The following is a 21,535-nucleotide window of genomic DNA, read 5'->3' on the forward strand; positions in this document are numbered from 1 at the left end:
GGTTTAAACCAAAGATTGACACAAAAAGCTGGAGTAACTCAGCGGGAAAGGCAGTATCTCCAGAGAGAAGGAATGGGTGACGTTTTGGGCCGAGACCCTTCTTCAGTGGACTGCGATTGTTTAGCCCTTAAAGTAGTGTAAAGCTGAGGCTGATAGGTTTTTGGGCAGTTGAGAAACCTGAGAAAATAAGGATCAGACAGGAAAGTGGACTTTAAGGTGTAGGAATAGCATTGACCTCATGGAAGAGTAGAGCATACTCAAGGGGTTACTTGTGCTTTATTTCCTTAAGTCTAATATTATTACATTTGTGTGTCGTCCAGTTCAGCTGAAGACTACATTCAAAATGTTAAGTTAATCTCTTTTCAAGTGCTGCTGGTTCACTGTATGTTTATATCATGCACTGCTTTTTATTTCAGGGGTCAGATTGCATTAGATGATATAAGCCAAATTATTTTCCTTCCTCTATTTTACTTGTAAAGCAAATGAAATACAAACAGTGGCCAATGAAGTCATGCAATTCAATTAGTGTGCGATTTATTGGATTTATTATTTAACAATAATTAATCTGAAACATTTGTACTTTACTGGAATAAAAGCAAATTAAGGTAGAAATGAGTGCTATTGACCATTTAGAATTTAGCTGAGCCAGCGATCTGTGCTAAAGTGTGCAATTACCATTAATTGTTTCTACTTATATATAACATTCATTTTCATGTGGCAAACTAAGCTAACTTATACAATTATTTTTTTTGAAATGTAGCTTTATTTATTAATGTACAGTTAATTAAAGTTAGATCTAGAAAGTCCCAGAAAATTATGATGTAATGTACATTCCATGTAAAGTGGTAATTGATGGTAATATTGCCTTTATATTAATAAAACAGCATCAGTTCCAAAGGGCTTTTCTGGAATTAGGGACTCCAATGAGGAAGATACCTGACTATTAGACAACTCCATATCTTGCCCAATTACTTCACCATCTGATATTAAGGGTGAAATTATCAATGACACCCTTAATCATTGGACTCATTCAGAAGGGCTGACCAAATAAAGGTTAGGAATGGGATTCCTTCTAGATTCTTGAACTCACAACGAAGAGGAATCAATTACAATTTTAAAATAGCTTTGAAAATTCCCACATTTGATGCAAAATGAAGTTTTCTTTCAACCAGAAATGCAGGTTTTGAGAATATAATGTAAGAACTTAGGAAATAGAAACAGGAGATGGCATTTGGTCCCTTGCACCTGTCAGTGAAGTATTTTACCTCTGTGCCAAATTGCTCTACCTTAATATTCATAAATCTATTGCTTTTTCCACAGAAAATTGCCCCAATACTGTGAAAAATGTTCTTTTCGTGCTATCAAGTCAAATCATACTAAGTACAAACAAATACAACAGGTAGTGCAAAGAAAACAATTCCCAATTCTGATAAAGGGAGTTAACTCATCCTGCAGTTGCTACTTGATCTGTTGAAAGTTACAGTCATTTTTTTGCTTTTATAACCATAGCAGAATGTTACTCTCTGCAGGACTAAAAGATTGCCATACATTAGCCACATAACATGGAAACAGGCCCTTCAGCTCACCGTGTTCATGCTGATGTAATGCTGAGGCTCTCTAAGGCGCTGGTCAGGCCGCATTTGGAATATTGTGAGCAATTTTGAGCACCATATCTGAGGAAGGATGTGCTGGCTCTGGAGAGGAGGTATATGAGAATGATCCCAGGAATGAATAGGTTAACATATTATTGGCGTTTGACGCCACTCGGCCCACATTCGCTGGAGTTTAGAAGAATGAAGAGGGGACCTCATTGAAACATACAGAATAGTGAAAGGCTTGGATAGAGTGGATGTGGAGAGGATGCTTCCACTAGTGGGAGAGTCTAGGACTAGAGGTCATAGCCTCAGAATTAAAGGACATTCTTTAAGGAAGGAGATGAGGAGGAATTTCTTTCTTTAGTCTGAGGGTGGTGAATCTGTGGAATTCTTTGCCACAGAAGGCAATGGAGGCAAAGTCAGTGGATATATTTAAGGCAGAGATAGATAGATCCTTGATTAGTACAGGTGTCAGAGGTTATAGGAAGGCAGGAGAATGGAGTTAGGAGGGAGAGATCGATCAGCCATGATTGGATGGCGAAGTAGACTTGATGGGGCGAATGGCCTAATTCTGCTCCTATCACGTGATCTTATGATTATTGAGTACCTATCTATACTAATCACATTTACCAACACTGACTCTTAACGTTCTACACCTTGGAGATTCAAGTGCTCATTTAGATACTTCTTAAATTTTGCTAGTCTCAGTACCTCCATACCCCTCAGGCAATTTGTTCCACCTTCTAGCCACTCCATTTGATAAAAATCTTCCTAATTTTCCCACCAAAGACTCGTCCCTAAACTAATGCTCTCTAATTATATACACCTTAAGACAGGGGTGTCAAACTACGGGTCTGCGGGCCGGAAGCGGCCTGTGAAGGGGTCCAATCAGGCACGCGGGATGATTTGGGGAAAAAACGTATATTCACGACCATTTGTTATGTATCTATACGACAGCTGCTCTCTCGCGCCGCTCTCTCTCTCTGGCCGCGCTCTCTCCCTTGCTGCGCTCTCTCCCACTGATGTCTGTGGTGCCTGCTGCATATTGTGTGCATAGAGTGTGCTGCACCTGTGTGCGCTTGGCCATATGAATGCGGGTGTGCATGTGCGAGTGTGTACGTGTGTGAGGGTAATATGAGTGTGCATATGCATATGAGTGTATATTTGTGTGCATGTATGAGTGTGAATTTGTATGTCTATGAGTGTGTGCCTGTAAATATGTACGTGAGTGTACGTGCATGCGTATGTATCTGTCCTGGAAATATATATACTGCACGGAAACAGGCCATTCAGCCCAACGCAGCCATGCCAACCAAGGTGGGTGCCTTGCTGAGTTAATCCCATTTGCTGCATTTGTCCAGATCCCTCGATAGCTTTTTCTAGAGGAATAACACTTTATATTCCGCCGGGAATATCTAAACCAACTGCATGAACATTGAATTCTCATTTCAGGTGATTGGCTCCCTTTTCTCCAGCTGCCCTTGTTTGCTTCTACTTTTCACATCTGTTTTACCAGATTACACAATATGCAACCCTTTGGTGAGTCCTCGTTCCCTCCCAACCGATGTAGCTATCTCTATCCTTCCCCTCCCCCACCTGATTGCTATCTGTCAATGTGTAGGAAGGAACTGCAGATGCTGGTTTAAACCGAAGATAGACACAAAAAGCTGGAGTAACTCAGCGGGACTCCATAAGAAATGAAATTTGTAAAGTGAAACACTTTGTAGTTATAGCAGAGACTGAGACACATGAGAGCAGGTTGAAAAAACGAAGGCAATGAAAGCTGTGGGAGCACGTGCGCGTGTGTTCGTGCGTGCACAACTGATCCGGCCCGCATGAAGTTGCATTTTGCCCATTCCGACCCGTGACCTAAAATTAGTTTGACACCCCTACCTTAAGACATCAGTAAACACACATCCCTGGTGCTCTCAAACCCTTAAGGACCTGCCCCACTTAGGCGTTTTTTTTGGCGACTGCCGGCGACTATCAAAGTCGTAGCAGATCGCCAAAATTTTCTTTTACCTGACTACAATGACCACGACAATGCCGAGTCAGGTCGCCTTAAAATCGCCTAAGTGGGACAGGCCCTTTAGTTTGCAAAGTTAATACTCGCTAATGCTGGAATTAGCTTGCATTATCCCCAACAATACAACAATCATTCCCAACACAAATATTTTCCAGGATTCTTAGAACAGTGAATTGAGATCCTGGAATATGTCCCGTGAGCTGAGTTCCACTTTGTCTGATAAATAACCCGCAAACTGGCCTACTTAACTTATCTTTAAATTACTCTTATGTTTCATGCCAATACCTTCAGAACGTGAGACCGTATTCCTCCCACCACTCTCAGGGACAGTCCCTAAAGTAATGAGTTAGATTCCTGGTAAGAACTCTAGGCAAAACACCCACATGCTTATTAATCTTTTAAACTACTCTAAATAGACATCACAGGGGATGTGTTTGCATAAGCAGCACATGAAGGAGGCAATGGAATGATTTGCTGGCATTGTTGTTGAAACCACTGAGCAATTCACCAGTATGCTGAAAACTTAGCTTTCAATGCTGCTGTGATTAATTTATAATTAATCTGTTGGCTGTATGTGTCGCTGGTCAGTTGCTGGTATCATGTAAAATATCTGCTGGTGAGTGTACAGGATAAAGGGAAGTGCAATGTAGATTAAGATGTCATTGAGTATTATAGGACAGGATCAGACTTGTCAGTCCAGAATGTCTGTGCTGGTTATCAAGTACCATTCTATAATAATCCCATTTTCCAGCACTTTACTTGCTGCCTTCTATGTCATGATTTTTCAAGTGCTCTTCTAAATACTCCTTAACTTTGTAAGAGTAGCCACCTCCATCATCCCCTGAGGCATTATGGTCCGGATTTCCGCCACCGGCTGGTTAAGAATAATCTACTTGAAGCCTATTCTAAATCTCTTCATGCTTACCTTAAAATAATGCTTTCTGTGAACTGACACCTTTGGTAAAGGGAAAGGTCTCTCACTATCTACCCTATCCATATCCCCACATAATTTTCAAAACCTCCTACATGCCACCTTAATTTTCTCTGCTCTAAGGAAAACACAGACAGCCAGTTTCTCCTCAAGAGGTGAAATGTTCCATCCCAGATCATATCTTGGTGACTCTCCTCTGGTCCCTCTCTAGTGCAGTCACCATTCCTATTGTGTGGTGACCAAAACTGCAGCCAATACTCAAGCTATGGCTGGACTAGTGATTTGTCTAGTGATGACTAAACAGTGGCACAATCTTACTCCTCCAACTTCCTTTTCCTTTAAGCTTATTTCTGTCTGGACATTTTCATGGGAATTATTAAATTCACTTATTTTTTCCATTATGATCGCACTGTATTGCCAGGCAAAGTTGGACACTAAAATCCTCCCCTGTGCTGCTTTTCTTCTCTTTGACCATCTTCTCACCCAGATTCGCTGCTGCAGCCATATGTCTTTCCTCACCACACTCCCTCAATGACATCTTGTTCCATGTGGCTTCCAGCTCCGTTTCCAAGCTTCCCAGTTTGGGGCTAGCTGGATCTAAGATACCTGGACTCCATCCATCACTTCCCACAGCAGTTTTATGCCATTTGTGCCCAATGCTCTATATCTCTACCATGTACCTTTCGTTTTGGCCCTTTCATAGTCACCCTCTAGGATGCTGGATTGTTTCACTTACTGTTGTAGGTACATAAGGTGAACTTTTTACGACTAGAAATTTGCAGAACTTTTAAACTTCAGTTCACTGACCCTCTCCATAAAACATAAGGAAGTTAATTAAGTGTTAAGTTTAATTTTGACCTTTCTGAGAGGACCTGTACTTAATATTGGTTCCAGAAAGTTTAGCTAATTTATAGCTGCATAAAGTAACTAGATGATTCAAGATCCACACTACAATTTTATTTATCTAAACTTTTAACTTATGGAAGAAGTAACCAAAATAAATAGGCATTTTAATTTCTTCAAATGATCAATAAAATTTTAATTTGATGAATATCAGTATTGCATGTAGTAGTTAATTCCAGATGCTAAATATCACGGATGTTTTTTTATAAAGCCATAACAATATATTGATTTATCATTGGAAAGATTATTTTCCTGAACTTCAGCAATCTCTTGCTAAGATTGGCAGGCCTTACACAATCTGTGATATTGACTAAGAATGCCTCAGTTTAAAAATTCTCATCCTTCTATTCAAGTCTCTTCATGACTTCACCATTGTATATCCCTATAAACTTTTACATTCCTCTGAGAATTCCTGGGTTAAATTTTAGTCTCATCTGCATTTCCCCCCCATTTGCCTCATCATAGTCTGCCATGCTTTCACATATTCAGACCTTCAACACTACAATTCATCTAAACTCTCTACTTTTCCTCTTCTCTGAAGATATATCTTTGAATAAGCTTTGGGGCAAGTAGATTAATGTCTCTTTCAAGGACTCGGTGTTTTCCTTTGTCTAGTGAAATCCTAGTGAAACACCTTGCCGTAGTTTCTTATAATTAAAGGTGGTGTTTGAACCTATTAGCAGAGAACCAGCGAGTACTAATTTTACACTCAGAATCAATTTTCTTCTCAAGCATCAATCCTCAATATCCCCTTGGTTTTAGCTCACCAATCACTAGAATATCCATTTATTTTCTTACACTAGAATATCCATAATACTATCAGTTAAATGATGTTCATAGGTATATTCTAATTTGACTTTGCCACTGGCCATAACATAATGAAACCTTATAAGGAGAATATTATATGTATGTCCACAGCTGTTTACTGGGGAACAAAACAACGTGCTACAGATTGTAATTAATTTGGACCATAAGTGATCTCGATTTTCAATGGAATATTACTATGGTACATCTGAACACAAACTGGTTTAACTTAGGATTTAAAAAAATGTTACAAAATTAAGCTAAAGGCAAATTCATGTTAATATTCATCTTTCTGTGGGGAGGAGGAGAGAGGGCTGTTACACTGTGATGATTCGAAGTAGACATTGAAGGGAAGGTGCATGCTGAATTCTCTCCAAAATCAATTTGTTAAATGTTGTAGATATTCTAAATTCAGAGAACCCTCACTTTAAAACAATGTTCAGCACTTGAAAACAACTTCGCAAGAAAGCAACTCAGTATGAAATTGTAGAAATGAGTGTGTTTAGGGTGCTTGTGTGATAATACTGAAGACAATGTAAAAGGTTCTGCTTTTCCCTGGCTTATTCTGACTGATTCCATGCGTCATTGTAACTTTAACCTCTTCTACTCAAATTAACTCAAATTTACTCAAATTAAAAACTAAATGAGTTACGTTATTTCTCGACTTGTGCAGAACAATGACACAGATAGTTGGGGAGAAAAAAAATCGAAAGATAGATTTAAATGCTCAAGGATTCAATTGCGTGTACAAAAATGCAATACTTGCAGACCTTTAGAGAAATTAATGTTTGTGTTAGTCATTTTAAGAAACAGGCTAGTATAATTTGAAACTAATTAACCAATAAAAATATGGTTACCAATTTTTTATTTTGAAATTTACCAATATAAATACTGTGACATGGCAACTGCCTTTTGGTTTTCTTTTTAAAACATTCTCCATAATAATGCTTGGCTTAAGAAAAAGTTTGTTTTTGTGAATTCCAACTCCAAATACTTCCATAATATCTTTCTAATTGAAGATATTAAGGAAGTATTTGGAAGTACACAGTGGGTGGCACAGTAGTAGAGTCACTGTCTTACAGCTCCAGTAACCTGGGTTTAATCCTGACTACAGGTGCCGCTGTACAAAGTTTGTACATTCTCCCTGTGACCATGTGAGTTTTCACCGGGTGCACTGGTTTCCTCCCACAATCCAAAGATGGGTAGGTTTGTAGGTCAATTGGCTTCTGTAAATTGCCCCTATTGTGTGAGATGCGAAACTGGGATAAAATGGAACTAATGTACCGGTGATCGTTAATTGGTGCGGACTTGATGGGCTGAAGGACCTGTTCCCACCCTGTATCTCTAATCTAAACCAAATTACACTATTTGGAGTTGGAAACCAGATGTATCTCTACAGTTTTTTTTAAACTTACCCTGATATTTTTTGTGTCTTCTTTAATGTCTTCCCAAAGCAATATGTATGTATTGATATAAGAAAATAATGTAATTTGCCTCAATTTTGAAAGTGTTTTCCCATTAAAATTCTACTGTTCATGAAGAGAATTTCAGTTTGCAGCAAATTTTTCAGTTTCCAGTAATAAATATTTTCCTGTGAAAGCTTCATAGTTAAAAACATATGGTCTCTACATTCTGGTTTTGCAAAGATAGTTTACAGTCATCATATGGATGGTAAAGAATGTCTATATTTTCCAAATGGATCAAAAAACTGCATTCATAACATGATTCATTTTCAAGTTTTTCCAAATATGTTGGGAATACGAGGCCGCTGTGACATTCTCATTGTAATTCCACGAAGCAAGTGCTAGGAACTGAAGCTGAAGCATTTGTAATCTCATACAGAAATGAGCCTTTTGAATTCTGACCCAAAAGTGTTTTGATAAATTCCCCACTGAGTTTTTGAAAGCCCGGATAGATATAGTTCCAAAAAGTCACAATGGTGAAAAGGACCATTAAGAACTTGAGATATTAAAGCATTTCCCGTCCTTCCTGTGGCAAATGCTCTCCCTGTATCACAAAGGATCATAGATAACAAGCAGTGTTTCTTCCAAAAAGTTAGTAAAGACCAGATCATATATCAAAATACAAATTGAAGAGGTAAACAATCTGATTTACTGAACAGTAATGACAAGCACGCAAAAAAATCTACAAATACTCAGATCAGGCTACTTCTGTGGGAAGAGAAACTGAGTTAACGTTTCAGGTTGAAGACCATTTTCAGAACTTGGAGAGAGACAAACGAGAGCTTGTTAAGCTGCAGAGCGAGAGTGAGGGAGTGGAATGAGTCTGACAGGGTAAAACCAGAATGATCATAGGGATCAAGCATATCTAGTCAGTGAGTAAATGGGTGCCATTAGAGAGTGAGAACATGCATAGCGTGGTTTTCGAACGCATCTACCAGATCTAGTTGTCAGGGTTTGATGCTCCCTGGGGACCGGTGGTCGGCTCATAGGTCGATTTTCTCGCTCCGGTTCAGGCAACGTCACCAGGTCATCTAGGTCAACATCAACGCGATGAAATGGCTCGTTGGTCTTCCTCAGATGGTCTCGCTCCGGTTCAGGCGACATCACCAGGTCATCCAGGTCAACATCAGCGCGATGACATGGCTCGTTGGTCTTCCTCAGATGGCGGCGATTCCGACGATAGATGATGCCATCCTCGGTTCTGACTTCATAAGATCTGGGTTGCACAACACGGCCTACAACCATAGCCTTCCTCCAGGACTGATGTGGATCATCGATCGGCTTCACTCGAACTGGATCGCCAGCTTTCAGGGGAATCAGATCTTGAGATCCTCTGTTGTAGTAGTCTGCTTGTCTGTCTCTAGCTGCTCTCAACTCATCTCCTACTTTTTTTCTGAATTTCAGGTTTGAGCAGCCTCTGAGTAGTCGGTAGAATGGTCCTGGTATGTCTGTTCATCAAACTTTGAACTAGACTGCTACTCATGCCAGGTGTTGGTGAGTTGCGAAAAGCTAGTATGCTCAGGTAAGGGCTTCGCAACTTTCACACTGCTCTCCGCCTTTCCATTACTCTGTGGATAGTAGGGTGATGTGCTCATATGTTCAAACTGCCACTTCTTGGTAAATCTCTTGAACTCCTCAGCTGTGAACTGTGGCCCATTATCTGTGATGAGCTGATCTGGTATTCCATATCTTGCGAACTGGCCTTTGATTTTATGGATGACATTCACTGCCAGTGTTTTCTCTAGATAGTCTATTTCCCAATATCCTGAGAAATAGTCCACAGTGACCAAATAGTTCCTTCTATCCAAGTGGAACAAATCTGCACCCACCTTCGCCCATGGTCTCTCTGGAATTTCATGGAAATGCAGTGTTTCTTTTTTTGCTCTTTCCCTTGAACTTGACATGTCTCACATTTCTGTACGAAGTCCTTGATTTCTGCACTCATTCCGGGCCAGTGCAGACATTATCTTGCCCTTCTTAGACAGCCATTCACCGCAATGTGGGAATCATGTACTCTTGTGAGCATGTCGCGTCTCCTGGCTTTAGGGATGATTACTCTCTCTCCCCTAAATATGAGGCCATCTCCAACACTCAGCTCGTCCCACACATGGAAATAGGAGATAAGTTCTGGGTCAACATCCTTCTTGTTCTCTGGCTTGCCTCGTTTGATCACCTCTTGCAGTTTCTGCATAGTCTCACCTGTTTTCGTTGCATTCCTTATGCCATTTAGCAGAGGCTGTGCTATTGGGATGTGCCTTGCCAAGTTTACAGTCTCCACTTCTCTCATGGTCTTGTCAGTCTTGCCAGTCTGAATATATGCTCTGCTCAGCGTGTCTGCAAGCTGCATCTCCTTCCCTGGTCGGTATCTTATTGTCACATCATAGGTCTGCATCCTCACCAGCATCCTCTGCAATCTCTTTGGTGAACGATGAAGTGGTTTTGTGGCGATTATTTCCAGTGGCTTATGGTCTGACTGCACATTCACTGGCCTTCCATATGTGTACACATGGAACCTCTCAACACCAAACATTAATGCCAGCAATTCTTTTCCTATTAGTGCATATTTGGTCTTCGCACCCGTCAGGGCCCTGCTGGCCTAGGCAACTGGATGGCCCTCCTGCATCAGCGCCGCACCAAGTCCAGTTTCTGGCGCGTCGGCCTGTACTGTCAGCTCCTTGGATGGATCATAGTATCTGAGTACTGGCTCGGCAGTTACCAGCATCTTTATGTCCATCATCGCCCTGTCATGCACCTGTGCCCATCACCAAACTACATCCTTCTTATTCCAGAAGTCTGCTATATGCCAAACAGAAGATGAGGTTCTATTCCTCAAGCTGGAATTAGGCCTCACTGTAATAGTACAGGAGGCCCAGATCGATAGGTCAGAATAGAAATGGGAAGCAAAATTAAAAAGGCAGGCAACAGGAAGCTTTAGGTTGCTCCTGAGGATTGAACACAGGTAGTCTGTAAAACAGTCACCTAATATTCACGGGATTTTCTTTCAAACTACTTGCCAAAAGCCATTTTGTGGTTCCTTTTGGACCTTCTAATTACCCATGTGAGTTATTTACTCATTGTTTTATGCTCGTCTGTTGAATGGTAGATTTAAAAAAATCTAGTTCATTTTTTTACCTTCATTCCTCTCCATTATAAAGTAACGTGGGAAGATTTCTACATCAAGGTAATGTACAAAATTGCAAGCTATTGTTATTGTGTTTGTTAATGACCCATGTTTATTTCTGGAGCAGAGAACTGTAGTTGAGCAAAGCATCCACCTGGTATCACATCATCTGCAATTCTCTGTATAATAAAATAAAAGCTTTGTACATTTCACAGCTTTCCCAGTATCAAAAGGAAATAATCTATGAACTGACCGGTCTTCAAATCCTCAGGACATATTAAAGAGCTTCACAGCCATGGAATTATTATTGAAGTGTAGTCGCTCTTATTATGAAGGTAAATGCAGCAGAAAGGTCCTTTAAAGATCAAATGAATTGAGTGACAAGTTAATCTGCTTTTGGTCAGGAATATTGGATCTTAGGAGAACTCCCTGGTTTTGATTTATCGATGGCTTGGGATCTCTTTCATCCTTGCAGTCTTGGTTTAATATCTCATTTGAAAGATATTGCCATTGACAATGGGGCACAATGGGCCAATTTTAATTAGTGCCAGGATTCTTGGTGCCACCAGAATTTGCTGGATCAGCTGAGACTCTGAGTCGTTACTTAGACTCATGGTTAAAATAATATCCGCCTTTGATGAAGCCATTAGAAAGCAACTCTGTGATTTAAAATTAACATCACTCCTCTCCATTCGCAGTCTTAACTCTTTCTCTACCTTCACTGTTATTACCAAATCTCTAAAGATTTCACATTAGTCCCTGTGTTGGTCTGCAATTTGTTTTGAGATCATAGTTTGTTTGACCCAGAAATAAGGAATATGAACATGTTAGCCAAATTGATTCTAACAAACTAAATGGTATTATCCACAAGCGTTATTTTTCACACAGTTCCGACTAGTGCCAGGTATTATTTGGCATAAAGTAGAGAAAGGTATGTCTCCACTGACCTGTCAGTGGGGAGCTCCATAATTTGTGATATTTTCTTGCTGATAAAAATATAGTTGTGACCATTGTAAAACTACTAGTTTGGAGTCTATTTGTAATTGAGAACAAAAAAAAAACATGAGGAAAGGCTAGGTCATACAACTCTTAAAGGCTTGTTTGATCATTCTGTGTTATGGTTGATCCTAGAGCTCCTTCATTTTCCCAACTAAACCCCATGTCTTCTGGTCCCTTGGTGTCAATAGACAATAGACAATAGACAATAGCTGCAGGAGTAGGCCATTCGGCCCTTCGAGCCAACACCGCCATTCACCATGATCATGGTTGATCATGCACAATCAGTACCCCATTCCTGCCTTCTCCCCATATCCCTTGACTCCGCTATCATTAAGAGCTCTATCTAACTCTCTCGTGAAAGCATCCAGAGAATTGGCCTCCACTGCCTTCTGAGGCAGAGAATTCCACAGCTTCAATGAAAGGAAGCATGCAGGTTCAGCAGGCAGTGAAGAAAGCCAATGGAATGTTGGCCTTCGTAACAAGAGGAGTTGAGTATAGGAGCAAAGAGGTCCTTCTACAGTTGTACCGGGCCCTGGTGAGACCGCACCTGGAGTACTGTGTGCAGTTTTGGTCTCCAAATTTGAGGAAGGATATTCTTGCTATGGAGGGCGTGCAGCGTAGGTTCACTAGATTAATTCCCGGAATGGCGGGACTGTCGTATGTTGAAAGGCTGGAGCGATTGGGCTTGTATACACTGGAATTTAGAAGGATGAGGGGGGATCTTATTGAAACATATAAGATAATTAGGGGATTGGACACATTAGAGGCAGATAACATGTTCCCAATGTTGGGGGAGTCCAGAACAAGGGGCCACAGTTTGAGAATAAGGGGTAGGCCATTTAGAACGGAGATGAGGAAGAACTTTTTCAGTCAGAGGGTGGTGAAGGTGTGGAATTCTCTGCCTCAGAAGGCAGTGGAGGCCAGTTCGTTGGATGCTTTCAAGAGAGAGCTGGATAGAGCTCTTAAGGATAGCGGAGTGAGGGGGTATGGGGAGAAGGCAGGAACGGGGTACTGATTGATAGTGATCAGCCATGATCGCATTGAATGGCGGTGCTGGCTCGAAGGGCTGAATGGCCTACTCCTGCACCTATTGTCTATTGTCTATTGTCTATTGTCTCTGAATGAAAAAGTTCTTCCTCATCTCCGTTCCAAATAGCCTACCCCTTATTCTTAAACTGTGGCTCCTGGTTCGGGACTCCCCCAACATCGAGAACATGTTTCCTGCCTCTAGCGTGTCCAATCCCTTAATAATCTTATATGTTTCTATAAGATCCCCTCTCATCCTTCAGTTTACATGGATTCAACAGATTAAAATTCTGGAGTACATTTTTTTGGGGGAACTCTATACTCCAGAAGGCCCCAAGTAAATTTCAACAACTTTACTTGCATTCTTCTGTGGTAAAGAATTAAAAAACAAAAAAATCCAAAGAAATTTCCAAAGTTAATTACCGGCAGTTTTACAAAACTGAGATTGGGCCTGGGGTTGTCCATAGTTGAAACAGATTTATTTGAGGCTCTATATATGCTGGCTAATTTAAGATGAAAAATGGGCCTAAAGGAGTTTCTGACCTTTATCTTTTATGACCTCAATAAATAATTAGTAAGGGAATCATTTGGCACACTCTTAAATTCCCATGTAAGGATTCCTCACAACACCATCTCCAGGTATAAGTCGAGCAGAATCTTATGCCACCTGCAGACAGTAGTATATTATAATCCAAGTAGATAATACACCAGCCTAAGTACTCAACACAGATTTCCCTGAATGGTAATTCACAAAAAATTATAATGCTATAAACACTTTATAGCTGTTTATTTTAATTGTGTACAATAATAAATCTTCCACATCCAGGCTTTGCTATGCATGTCACATAATGTGAATCTCTGATTCACCTTAGAAAATTATTATGTACATGCTGGGTAAATAACATTTTACTTCTGCCACATGAATTGACTCAGAATCAGCTCTGACTAGTTCCTCCAAGCAATTATATTCATGGTGTCCTCTGCTGACATAAACTGATAGTGATGAAGTACAGTTGCCCGATTGAACCAAAGGCAACTTATTGTTAGAGCTTAGTTAAAACTGAATGAAAGATTTTAAAGTTATTGTTATTGATAAGTTAGGGTTTACAGGCAGATGAGGAAACAGAGAGTGCCAGAAAAAAGTATCACCCGCCTCCCAATCATCCAGCAACTCAGGGAGATTAGTGAGCTAAAGTGCTTGTCTAACATTTTAATGATTCCTGTTCTTCGTCTATTGTGGACAAATGTTTATACCTTATATAAACTGTCATCATATCATTGCTAACTCCCCTTCACTTTGGCAAAGGTCCTGAATCCCAATGCAGGGACAAATCTTTAAGTGTCTTTAGAGTAGATTGCAGAGAAGTAAAACAAAGCTTCTCGTAATAATATTTCCCATGTCATAAGTTATCTCAGGAAAACTTTGCTTCCAGGAAAAGCTTATTTGATAGTGTCATCAGTAATTAATTCTAATGAAAGTGGCAAAGTGTAAATTTCCCCGGTGTGGGACGAATAAAGGAATACATTATTAAGAAGAATTAATAAACAGATGCCTACCTCTTTTCTCCACGGCCTCAATGCAAAGTTTCACAAATGTTGGAACAGTGGTTCCCTCGTTTTTGCACAGTGTAGCCAGGTGGCAGCCAAATATTCGATCTATGAAATAATGTAAACACATAGCTTGAATCAATCATAAGATTATGGCTAGAGTAATAATGCTAGCTCTTTTCTTCTGCTTCTCAAGGTACATTATCTTCTTTCTCTAGTATTAGTTTTTGAATCATCTCTGAATCAGCAGAAATGTTACCACTGAATGGATGGATATTAATAAATATTTGAACATGTAAAGCAATTACTGCCACTGAGCAATTTAACTAAATATTAGCTGGATCCAGACAACTATTATAAAACTAGTTACAGTCCTTTTTTTCTGTTTTTGATTCTATCATATATTACTGCCCATATGGTTATTAATTTCCTGTTTCTCCTGTGCTTGATGACTGACTCTGCTCCTTTTTAAGCACGTCCTTATTCCTTTTTTTAGTTTTGATTTATTATTGTCACATGCCAAAATACAGTGAAAACATTATTTCTAGGTTATTGGGACAAATCATACCTATACATGAGTGCAATTATACTACACATGAGTACAACAGGTAATTCAAAAGAGAAAATAAACAGAATGCAGAATATAGTGTTTCAGCGACAGAGAAAGTGCAGGTTAAAAAAGTGCAAGAGCTTAACAAACTAGATAGGAGGATTGGGAAATTGGATAACAGCAGGGAATAAACAGTTCTTGAATCTGGCTGTTGCACCCACACAGAGTTCCTTCCACTTCAGTATATCTAATCCCATCAATATTTCATTCCATTCCATTGCTCTAAATGACATATACAGTTTCCATTTAAAATAATTCATACTGTTGTTCTCGATTCATTCTTTGATTATGTCCTCCACATTCAAAACATTCTCTCAGTAAGTGAGCACCATCTGAATTCCTAACTAGATTGGTAATTATTCTATATTTATGATCAGACATATTGAATTCACCCTCAAATTGGAAACATCTTCTCTACAACTATCCTATTGAACCACTTCATGATTTTAAAGATAGATTTTTTGTCACAATATTATAATTATTTCAAGAGGTAAATTTTAATGTACCTAAATATACTTTGTATTCCTTTTATTCAGTTAGCTTGTTTCAGGTTAGGAATTTAAAGGTTTGTTGTGTAAGTTTCAAGCAATTTATCTATTTTCACACAATAAATGTATTTAAATATGGATGTTCATATGTTACAGATGTTAATTAGTTCATTGTTCTTGGGAGAATCTCCATTCTTACAGTGAGACATGGAAAATAATCTGGAATAGTCTGTCTGAGTTCTGAACTAGCAAACTCCAATAATAAAATACTGCAGTTGCTGGAAAACTGAAATAAAAGAAAACCAGAAACCAGAGCTGGTTCTGATGAAAGGGGATTCATTGATCAAAAGCATCAACTCTACTTTTCTCTCCACAGATGCCATTAAACTTGCTGAATACTTACAGCATTTTCACTTTCTGATTTTCAACAATGAGATGTTAAACCAGATATCAGGTTTTTGTCCATTTAAATTCTATTGCATTCATAAGAAATCATGATTCATTAAAGTATTGCAGAGACACTACACAAATAGTTATCCTGGATTTTCAAATAAAATGTTTTTATTTAATACATGCCAACAAACATATCATTGGTTAAAATGAACAGAGTCAATTATTAAGATTCTGGTGGAATGATGTATTTGCTTATGGATAATGCTGGACTGAAATTTGTTATTTTAATTTAGTTTTGAAGTATTTGATTCAAAACATTAGTTTTGACACCAATTCTCCTTGTCCTTCTGTGTTTAATAGGCGTGATATTAATTGCATTAATTTCAATGTTTGGTCAAGAAAAAACTTACGTTTCTGAGCAACATAAGATGGTTGGTTTAAACTGGACAACTATATCTCACCTTTCAGCGAGAGGGATCAATGGTGTTGAGGTTCAATTGCAACTGGAAACTGGACCTTTCATTGTTTGTTAACAACAAATTTGGAAAGGAAGAACTCTAAAATGTTACGGTGCACTTAGATATAGATTTAGCAAACTTTTCTTGATGAAATCTGTGTTCTGTGTGAGATAAAGATTAAAATCAACAACACATCTGCAACACTTCTGACTTAACTTTTTTCAGCAGTTCTGCATATCAAGGCAAGACCCTACTTTATTTTGGTGTTCCCAAGAGCCACTTTTTGAATCAACGCTGTAACCTTTCCGATGAACTTCAACATTGGAGAAAAGCAAAGGCTAGGTAAAAGATTTATATTGTTACAAATTTTTACTGGCTTCAAAGAGACACAATATATCCAGCATGCCGAAGCTTGAAATATTTTAATGTTCAAAATAGTGGATATAAAATCTTGCTGACGATTAAAAGAGAGATTTCACTTGTAATATTTTCTGTGGATAGCTAACAACTGAGTTATGAAATCCAATTTCAAGTTTGAGGATCTGCTAACTTTGACACTAACCAAGTGCCTGTATCTCCCTTAATCCCATCTAACAAAGGACTCAGCAATCAGACCCATTATGTGCAGCCTCTATAGTTGACAGGTGTCTGTAATGCAGATCTAATTGAATCCTGACAATATTTTTGATCTAGCACTTTATGTTACCATGAGGAGGGACTACTGACAACCATTCTTCTCCAGAATAATTCCACATTCCTTGACCCTCAATTAACTGTGTCCCTGGAATAAGGGGCAGAGTTTTGCGTTTGCTACCTCAGTTGTTGGTCTGAGCCTTAAAGCAAAAAATAGCACTCAAATTTTGCATCTTACTTTGAGTGTTTGTTGTTATTGCAGAGAGAAAGGATTGATGGGTTAGAGGCATGTGGATCGCACACTGTATGTCATTTATTTAAAGGGTTCACGGAGTTTCTTTAAAACATGCCAAACATTTTTGTACCCAGGGAGCAGCTAGTTATATGCCACAACCCTCAACAGGGCAACAAAGTTTTAAAACAACAAAATTTCTTCATGGTCATGCAATGCAGGAATAGTCTAAAAGGTAATGTGCAGTTCTTGAAACAAAATAATGCTCCATTTAGAAAACTGTATAACAGTTCCTTAATACTTTCCTAATCAGTTTCCTTGACTTGCAAAAATGAGCTGGTGGAGATCGCAAAATCACAAGTGGGATTTTTTGAACTTAAGTTACCATTAAATTCCCAAAATGCAATGTCTGCAAAATGCACATTGAAATAAATAAATGTTTATATTTGAATTGAATGATTTGGCTCCCTCCTTTGGACAATTTTGTTACAGATGAATTAGTGCAGCAAGTCAGCTTTTACATTAATCTGGAGATTCTTTTTTAAATTTCTTATGCAAGACATCAGGCTAATATTAAATAAAATTGTTCCAGGGACACAGTTAACTGAGGATCAAGTTTCTCCAGGTTGTAGCAAGATACAAGTTGTAGCAAGATACAAGTTGTGGCAACTTCCAAATTATTACATTGTTGCTAATAAGACATATCAAACAGCATTTTCTTCTGATAAGATAATAGCTAACCTTTTAAAAACTTAAAAGTGAGCACTGCAGAATAATTCCACTACTCACGAGAAGGAGGAAGTTTATCTTCCAAATATGTGCTGGAATAGCTCTGCCTTTTGCATTCTTGAAAAATGCATTTCTTCTCCTGTTCCTCTGCATTAGCAGTTACATCTTCACTGACAAGCAAGCTCCTTTCACATACTGTATATTTAGGATTTTTGAAGAGCTGGAGAGTTCATTGTTATTCTGCCTGTCCAGCTGCAGTGATTTCTAGGCATTTATCAACGTTGAACTCTAAACAGTGTTGAATTGAACTTATGTTTAAAGTCTCATGTAAACCTTGTGGTGTTATTTTTTTCCTAATTTGCCAATGGATTAGGTTTATTATTGTCACATGTACCAAGGTACAGTGAAAAGTTTTGTTTTGCATTCAATCCAACCAAATCAGATAATACTTTCCAAAAATACAATCAAGCCAAACTCAAGTACAGTAGATAGTGCAAAGGGAAAGATACAGAGTGCAGAATATAGTTCTCAGCATTGTAGCGCAACAGTTCCAGAGACAAAATCCAATAGCTGCAATGAGGTAGAGGGGAATCAGACTGTACCCAAGCTTATAGAAGGACCATTTAGAAGCCTGATAACAGAGGAGAAGAAGCTATTTCCGAGCCTGGTGTTGCTTGCTTTCATCCTACTATCTTTTGCTTGAAACATAGAAACATAGAAAATAGGTGCAGGAGTAGGCCATTCGGCCCTTCGAGCCTGCACCGCCATTCAATATGATCATGGCTGATCATCCAACTCAGTATCCTGTACCTGCCTTCTCTCCATCCCCTGATCCCTTTAGCCACAAGGGCCACATCTAACTCCCTCTTAAATATAGCCAATGAACTGGCCTCAACTACCTTCTGTGGCAGAGAATTCCACAGATTCACCACTCTCCGTGTGAAAAAAAACGTTCTCATCTCGGTCCTAAAAGACTTCCCCCTTATCCTTAAACTGTGACCCCTTGTTCTGGACTTCCCCAACATCGGGAACAATCTTCCTGCATCTAGCCTGTCCAACCCCTTAAGAATTTTGTAAGTTTCTATAAGATCCCCCCTCAATCTTCTAAATTCCAGCGAGTACAAGCCGAGTCTATCCAGTCTTTCTTCATATGAAAGTCCTGCCATCCCAGGAATCAATCTGGTGAACCTTCTCTGCACTCCCTCTATGGCAAGAATGTCTTTCTTGCAGGAGGTAGGAGGTAGAAGGAATGAACGGGGTAGGAAAGGTCTTTGATTATGTTGCTGACTTTCCCAGGGGAGTGTGAAGCCAGAGTGTGTAGCTAAATTTTCAAAGATAAAATGAAGACCTTTTTACTTGCCCTTGAATAAGTCCAGCTTTTTAGGTTATTTTGATTACAGATCTCAGGATCAGATATTAAATCTTCATATAAAGAGTGAGCAACTTAAAACAAAAATCTTGTGATTTTTCAGGGAATGAGTCAATTGGATTTTATGTTTCCGTTTTATTTTTATATATTAATTGGTGGTTTCATTTGATTTGCTTTAAAATAAATTTCTAAAATTTTGAACCCTAGTATTAATAAGAATGCAGCAGTATGACATTCTATGTTATGATACTCCGTCTTATTGTATGAGATGTCAGGCAGCACCAATACACCGATTCACTCAAGTAGGCAGATAGCCATCATTTCAAGCATTATGAACCATAACTAATAGTTTCCGCTTTTGCAGTAGTGAGTTAGCCACTTCACAACAGAGCCACTGCTACAATTAGTTCACTAATGTCAAGTAATGTAGCTTTAACAGAAAAATGATTTTGTCAGCAATAATCTTGGTGCCATCAATCCCAATGTCAAGGCAGTTCTTTTTCCATTCATTGCGTTTACTTTATACCCACAGAAAATTAGAAGCTATATTAAGACATAATATAATATTTGGTTACTGATGCTCAGAACATTCTGTTTTAATGAAAATTTCACATTCTACGAACAAAATTAAAGAGAACCTCCATTAAGCAGTATTTGAGTTGAATCAGGATAAGAATGAGTGGGAGATGAACATGATGCTCTATTGAATGTGAATCAAGATCATAATAAAAATGTTAAGTGAGGAAGTTCTACCTTTTATGGAATTTTAAGGACCACTCTAATTGAGCAATAATAAACCTGATAATGGTATAGCATACTGTAATGGTCATGATACGTTTTAGCAAGCCATGGTTATTTTGGCAGGATGTGAAGCTGATACCTCAAAATGACCTTGATTAGCTAAAATTAATCATTGTTCCACATTTCATCTACTGCTTTAATGATCTGAAAGTCCAAGGAAAAGTATTTGAAAATGATATGTCTATTCTGTTCTTTAACTTTCCATTTGAACAATATGTTTATGACAGCTTTTATATCCAGGGGTTGAAATAAAAATGCCTCGCCTTTAAAAATATTAATAACTTCTTCACAAAAAATATTTCTTTGCCAAATATGCTGAATGATGTATCTCTGAGTTATCAAGCAATCTATCTCATTTTATTTTCATTCCACTAAGGATAAAATCCTTCATTTTTAAATGGTGTTGCAACCAATTAATTTCTTGCTGTTAAGTCCCACTCTATTTGAAAATACTGAGAAATGACATATGACGATATCATTAAGTTTAATATCAGATACCACTAAATATCAATAATGTAAACTCAGCTTCATTTTGAAAGTTGAATTTTCAGTAGACTGGTTAATTTTCTGCTAGTGTTTTAAGTAATTGTAGAGCTTAATGCCAGTTCTAAACTGGCATATTTTACTTGACTATACCAACTTCTCATAACTTATTTAAAGAATGTCACACCCAATGGGCACTTTTTACATATGTGGGCTCGCACATAGTAAATGAAATAAAGGATGAGTTAATTTGGTGGCATTTTAATCAGTATCAATTTTGGGAAAAATACAATTGCTGTTTTTTTTAAAAGTATTTGGACAATTTCAATAATCATGTTTGAAGAGTCATTTCAATAATTGTGTTTCACCACTGCACCCATTGTCACCCATGTGAGCCAATGAGACTAGCTTGGATGGGGCATCATGGTCAGCAAAAATTAGCTGGCCCTGTAAACATGCTGTATGACTTCATGACTATGACTCCTTCAAAACCTCCAAGCAGTACTTTCTTTTGGACACATATTTCCCTATCCCACTCTCCAGACAATTATATTTCATATTTCCCGTTATTCCCCAGCAACTCAGTGCCTTCCTCTGAAAATAGAAATGTTTTGGCAATCTTCTTGCATGCTTTAAAGAAGCGATTAGAATTGTAAACATTTTGTCATCAATTTATGCAGAATAATATCTGATCTGTGAAAATATTACATAAGATTATTTTGAACTGTGTGAACCAGACGTGGGGGATCTTAAGAAAGTATTTTACATACTATCATGCTAGGGTAATTTGCCAGTCTATCAGTGTTGTTTAACATTTTGATAATAATTAATATTATTATAAAAAATGTAGCAAGAAGTTCATTGAAATAATATTGGCTTAAGGATAGTCACATTGCCTGTTAATGACTAGGTATTATGGGACT

General features: G+C 38.4%; 1 protein-coding gene across 2 annotated transcripts in view; it reads right to left on the minus strand.

Moving 5' to 3' along the window:
- The window catches only part of arhgap15 (Rho GTPase activating protein 15), a 630,681-nt gene that overhangs the window by 201,580 nt on the left and 407,566 nt on the right, over positions 1–21,535 (minus strand). For both annotated transcript variants that reach the window (XM_078403377.1, XM_078403376.1), the window contains exon 11: positions 14,426–14,524. In XM_078403377.1, coding sequence (XP_078259503.1) covers positions 14,426–14,524 — 99 coding nt within the window. The remainder of the gene's footprint in view (positions 1–14,425; positions 14,525–21,535) is intronic.

This window comes from Rhinoraja longicauda, chromosome 8 (assembly GCF_053455715.1).
Source record: "Rhinoraja longicauda isolate Sanriku21f chromosome 8, sRhiLon1.1, whole genome shotgun sequence".
NCBI lineage: Eukaryota > Metazoa > Chordata > Chondrichthyes > Rajiformes > Arhynchobatidae > Rhinoraja > Rhinoraja longicauda.